Source organism: Vicia villosa, unplaced genomic scaffold (assembly GCF_029867415.1).
Source record: "Vicia villosa cultivar HV-30 ecotype Madison, WI unplaced genomic scaffold, Vvil1.0 ctg.002184F_1_1, whole genome shotgun sequence".
Taxonomy (NCBI): domain Eukaryota; kingdom Viridiplantae; phylum Streptophyta; class Magnoliopsida; order Fabales; family Fabaceae; genus Vicia; species Vicia villosa.
In genome coordinates, this window is record NW_026705861.1 from 112,850 (window position 1) to 119,218 (window position 6,369).

A 6,369-nucleotide genomic window follows, 5' to 3' on the forward strand; every position below is an offset into this window, starting at 1 on the left:
GGTAGAAGTTACGACGACAAGAAGTGGAGCAAAACTTAAACACAAAAACTGAAGAAAATAAGAATCGTGAAGAAATCAACAATTTCACCTTGCAATTCTTGAAGCCAGATAATAATGAAATATTGGAAATATTGTGTCTGGCAGAAAGATTGACATGACACATTTTTATTCATAATTTTTTTTTAAAAAGGAAAAACAATTCTGAATGCAAGAGTTTTGAATTTTAAGAGGAAAAGGATTTTTTATGGAGTACTAGATTCTAAGGAGACTTGAGATTGATGATAAATTACCTTTTTAGTCAATTCTTTTTACTTTAATGTCATTTACCACTTCTCTTTATTCTTTTCTATGAATATCTGAAATATTAATGACAAGTTTTCTTTGGTTAGGCCCTTTAGATGAATTTGTCTATAATTGTTTGATCAATGTAATTTGTTGAGTAGTATTTTATATGATGTTAATCCTTTTTAGGGTTAAATATACAAAAACCCCGTGAGTTAGGGTTAAACTCATTATTAATCTTAAGCATTCCCAACATAACACTCTTCGGTGTCACTTTGCAAACTAAACTCATATCTCTGAACTGCTCAATTAACTCCAACTCCTTAACCATTATTGCCGACATATACAAAGTCTTTCAGCCAAAAGCATCAGCCACAACATTAGCTTTACCTGGATGATAATTCAAACCGAAATCGTAATCTTTCAATAACTCCAACCACCTTCGTTGTCTCATATTCAATTCTTTCTGATCAAATAAATACTTTAAATTTTTATGATCACTAAATACTTCAAATCTAGAACCGTAAAGATAATGCCTCCAAATCTTCAGCACAAAAACAGTTGCAGCAAGCTCTAAATCATGCGTAGGATAGTTCTTTTCATGAGTTCTCAACTACCTTGACGCATAAGCAACTACCTTATCATTCTGCAGAAGCAAACCTCCTAAACCCAATTTAGAAGCATCACAATACACCAAAAAAGATTCTCCCGAATTAGGTAATGTCAAAATCAGAGCCGACGTCAATCTTCACTTCAATTCTATAAAACTTTCTTCACATTGAACGTCCCACACAAAAGCTCTACCTTTACAAGTCAAATTAGTCAATGGAAGTGCCAACTTAGAAAAACCTTTGATAAACCTTCTATAAAAACCGGCTAATCCCAAAAAGCTTCTAATATCGGTAGCCGACTTTGGAGTTTCCCATTGCAACACAGCATCTACTTTGGTGGATCCACAACAATGCCACTACCTGAAATAACGTGACCAAGAAAACTCACTTCCTTTAGCCAAAATTTACGACAACTTTGCATATAACTTCCTTTCTTTCAAAACTTCCAATACTAATCTCAAGTGTTCTGCATGTTCTTCTTCTGATTTAGAGTAAATCAAAATATCATCAATAAACACCACCACAAACTGATCCAAATAAGCATGAAAGATATGGTTCATGTATTCCATGAATACTCCTGGCGCATTAGTAACACCGAAAGGCATCACTGAATACTCATAATGTCCATATCGCGTCCTGAAAGCCGTCTTCTGGATATCTTTATCTCTCACTTTAATTTGATGATAACTCGACCTCAAATCAATCTTGCTAAACACACGAGCACCCACCAATTGATCCATCAAGTCATCTATCCTTGGAAGTGGATACTTGTTCTTAATTGTTACTTTATTTAATTGTCTATAATCAACATAAAGCCTTATGTTTTCATCCTTCTTTTTACTAGCAACACTGGAGCTCCCCACGGAGATACACTTGGCCTTACAAACTTATTTTCAAGTAAATATTCCAATTGCTTCTTTAATTCTGACAATTCAGACGCAGACCTCCTGTATGGTGCCATAGAAACAGGTCTGGTACCAGGTACAAGATCAATAGCAAATTCAACTTCTCTTTCTGGCGGTACATCAGGAATTTCATTAGGGAAAACTTCAGGAATTTCACCCACCACTTACAACTCATCAATTATCGCTTGGTTCTCAACAAATAAAGACGCCATTAACGAGAACACATGCGCTTCTTCTTTCATTAACAATCGCAACTGTTTAGCAGACAACAAATCAACTCCCTCCTCTTTAGGAGTAGAAAACCTCACCAACTTATCATAACAATTAATATGAACATGGTTATACTCTACCAGTTCAACATGGTTATACTCTACCAGTTCATACCTAAGATCACATCCAACCCACTTAACGGAAAACACGCTAAATCAATCACAAAGTCTCTATCGAAGATCGACAAAGGACAATTTAAGCACACAAGAGAAGTAGTCATCGATCCCGTAGCTGGAGTATCGACGACCATTTCTCCATTCATAGAAGACAAAATAAGACCCAATCTTTCAGCACAATCAGCAGCAATAAAGAAATAAGTAGCACAGGTATCAATAATAGTAATTAAAGGAGTGATATTAATGAAATATGTACCTCTGATGAGTCTGTCATCATTAGCGGTCTGAGTCCCAGCCAAAGCGAACACCTTTCCACCAGCTTGTTCCTTCTTTGGTTTATGATACTGACTAACAATGTGTCCCTCTTCACCACAGTTGAAGCAAATCATCTCCTTATGCTTGTAGTCAAATATTGCATGCCCGAGCTTACCATAACGGAAACACCTTTTGATTTCAGCAATACACACATTACTCTTATGACCAGGTTTCCCACATTTGAAACACACAATACCAGCAGGAGCATCTCCCCCACTAGTTCTCTTACCATCAACAAATTTCTGTTTACCTTTACCAACCGGAGCATCATAAGGTTTACCACGGTTCTGTTGGTGCTTGCTCCTCTTCTCGTTAATGATCTTGTAATGAGCATTGTTATCCTCCTCATAAATTTGGCAACTATCAACCAAATCAGCAAAGACACGGATCTTCTGGTATCCAACTGCTTTCTAAATCTCTGAGCGCAACCCATTCTTAAACTTGATGCACTTTGAAAATTCAGCAGTCGCCTCGCTATAGTGCGGATAAAACTTGGCCAGCTCAACAAACTTCGCAGCATACTCAGTAATCGACTTATTTCCCTGCTTCAGTTCGAGAAACTCAATTTCTTTCTTTCCACGAACATCTTCAGGATAATATTTCCTCATAAATTCCCTACAGAACATTTCCCAAGTGATCTCTGCACCCGCAGTTTCCAATCTCTGACACATCTCTATCCACCAGCCATCAGCCTCGACTACTAGCATATGAGTTCCATACCAAACCTTCTGCGCTGAAGTGCAGTCCATCACACGGAAGATTCTCTCAATCTCCTTCAACCATGTCAACGCTCCATCAAGATCATACATGCCCTTGAAGGTAGGCAGATTATCCCTCTAGAAAGTCGCCAAGCTACGAGATCCAGCATTCTCGTTGCGTTCGGATGATTTTACAAAGCCTGAGCCATCGCCTCCAAGGCACCAGCAATCGCAGCATCATTTCTTCCAGCCATTTCAACTTATCACTACAACATAAGCAACGGTTAGAAACTAACTAACATTACTCGGTTGTTAAACGACACTAAGACTCGACAACTTGGTCGGACGGACCGACCTGCTCTGATACCAATTGTAACACCTCATTTCCCCATCGTTGTATTTAAATAAACAATCAGAGTAATTAAGATTCAAACAACATCAAATGGGATGCTACATTCAAAACAACATCATTCAAGTGCTCACATTTTTGAACAAATAGATACATAACACTATTAACTTGGATGAACCGAATACGACACAATTAACTTTCCAAAAACAACTTTAATTAAGTAGCGGAATTCATCATAATTCAACTTTTAAAACATCATAACATCTTAATTCAACATAATCGGCATCAAGCTATAAAAGTACTCCAACAACAATTTAAAAATCCATTAATAAGATAAATAGCAAAATGATTGGTGTTCATCCTCCTGAGTGTTACGTATCAGAGCAACGACACCGAGTCAAACTACCGAAAGTATTTAGCCTTCAGTCCTCGTTACCTGCACGTTACCAACATATGGGTAACATTCAAACAGAAGGGGTGAGATATCGAACAGTATAAAGGAACGTATGATAATAATTATAGTAAAAATAAGATCACACACAATACACCACTTCTCAACATAATACAACTTTTAATCAACCATCAGCATATCATCAATCATTTAGAAACAACTTAACATCGTATCATCATAAAAATGCAATGCAACTAACCCTGTGCAAATGCATGTGGTACCAACGGAGCAAAACTCCTAAGTTAAAATCTTCCAATTAATAGCGGCATCAGCAAGGCATAAGCCTTTAATTTTAAAACAAGGCATAAGCCTTCTTCTCAACTTTGCCAATCCATACCAACGTATTGCCAATCCAAGCCAACTTAACAATACGATGAAATGCGACTCAATGATGCAACATTCACAAAATGCAACGACATCAACTAAATATCAACGAGGGATAACCTCCATCTCAAACACCAATAATCAGTGGCAGCAAAAACATCATAATGCAACAATAAGGCATAAGCCTTCAACAGTTGCCCATCAAGGCCAACATCAACATAATAAAATAACAAGGTATAAGCCTTCAACAATTGCCCATCAAGGCCAACAACAAAAAAAAATTCAAATACCAAAATTATGATCATGTTAAAGATAATCTTTGTAGCTTTCCAACGGTCCAAACGGCACGTTAATCGGACTTACAGATCAAAAGTTATGAATTTTTAAAGTTTAGAAAAATCTGCCAACACAGTGATGTAACGGGTTACATCATTCATGTAACCGGATACATCAATTCTAGTAGCGAAAATACCCCATTTTTATTCGATGTAACCGGTTACTTGAAACATGTAATCGGTTACATCACCCAAAATTGCCCAAAAATTATGTTTTTCACCATTTTTTCCCACATGTAACCGGTTACCTCAACCATGTAACCGGTTACATCACTGAAGAAGTGTAAAAATCTGTATTTTTCTTCTGCTACGGGATTTTCCCTTTAAACCCCAAAAACCCATCTTTCACACTCCAAAAAATCATTATAAGTCATAATTTTTCAAGTCCAACACCAGCAACATGTAATTATTCAAATACACACACCAATTCCATCAATTGCACAGAAAATCATACATCATTCATATCATCATAAACACATTCAAAAACTCAAATTTGATACAAACATGGATACAGAAGCATGCAATCTAATACCCGCCATAATCTATCATCATACAAACCCTTATAATGTAAGAACCTCACTCTTACCTTGGATTGAATGTTTCCCTAAGCTTCCAATGGGATTGCCCTAGCTCTCTCTTCTCTTCTGCTTCTACGTTCTTTCACAATTGTCAATTCTAATCTCTTTTTCCTAATTTTCTTTTGTTTTATTATTTTTACTAACTTCTAATTCTACTAATGGGCTTAATCTCACACCCTCACTAATGCTACTATTAACTCTATGTTAGGCCCAAATGCTAATAACCTCATTGTATTATTACAAATAATTAATTAATAACATAGTATGATACTAAATAATCCCATAATTATACCAAATAATTTACAAACACATCATAAAATAACTAATTTAATAATTGGGTGTTACAAGAGTGGCTGCTAGGGATAGGGTTTATAGTTCTTTCTTAGGGGATTACACTAGGATATATGATTATTTGTCATGAACTGCTAAGAACTAATTTAGGGTCAACAATTAAGATGAATGTTGAACCTGGTCCAGAAGGTGTTGAGGACTAAAAACCATTTTTAGAAGGCTTAATATATGTTATGCAGCATTCAAAGAGAGCTTTAAATTGTGTAGACATGCCATAGGTCTGGATGGTTGTTTTTTGAAGGGGCTATGTGGAGGACAAATTCTGGAAGCTATAGGAAAGGATCCTAATGATCAAATGCTTCCTATTGCATTTTCAGCTGTGGAAGGTGAAAATAGGGATAGCTGGACATGGTTTCTAGAGCTCTTGATTAATGACCTAGGAGGTGTAACTGAATGTCTCACATATACTTTCATTTGAGACCAACAAAAGGTACATTAACTTGCTATATAAACTCTTATCATTACATTGTTTTATGTTGGTATATAAACTTGTTATTTTACTGTTATGAATGATGTTTTTACATGGACTTTTACTCGCAATGGATGAGTTGTTTCCCTATGTTGAACAAAAAATTTGTGTTAGGAAATTGTACAACAATTTTAGGAAGAGATATCCTGGTAAGATTGTCATGCCGCAAAATTTTCCCTCCATATTTCAAGACTTAAGATTAACTAATTATCAATAGCTCAAGATATCTCAAAGATTGGCTATGCACACCTCCTCCTAATCAAGGATCCTCAAACTAGGGTTTTGGGATTTCTCAAGAGAAACAGTTGTATCAAG

At 36.1% G+C, this 6,369-nt stretch overlaps 1 protein-coding gene across 1 annotated transcript; it reads right to left on the minus strand.

Moving 5' to 3' along the window:
- Window positions 1–1,962: 1,962 nt before the first annotated feature.
- Window positions 1,963–3,308, minus strand: LOC131638120 (uncharacterized). The gene is made up of 3 exons (XM_058908669.1): window positions 2,950–3,308; window positions 2,272–2,859; window positions 1,963–2,182 (listed from the first exon to the last, which is right to left on the minus strand). The coding sequence occupies exons 1-3, from the start codon at window positions 3,306–3,308 to the stop codon at window positions 1,963–1,965; spliced, it is 1,167 nt and encodes a 388-aa protein (XP_058764652.1).
- Window positions 3,309–6,369: the final 3,061 nt, after the last annotated feature.

Coding starts and splice junctions, on each gene's coding strand:
- LOC131638120 (XM_058908669.1), bottom strand. CDS start 3,308: ATGTATGATCTTGATGGAGCGTTGACATGGTTGAAGGAGATTGAGAGA. Junction 2,860..2,949: donor GCGACTGCTGAATTTTCAAA/GTGCATCAAGTT, acceptor TTTGGTTGATAG/TTGCCAAATTTATGAGGAGG. Junction 2,183..2,271: donor TCGATGACTACTTCTCTTGT/GTGCTTAAATTG, acceptor ATGTGATCTTAG/GTATGAACTGGTAGAGTATA.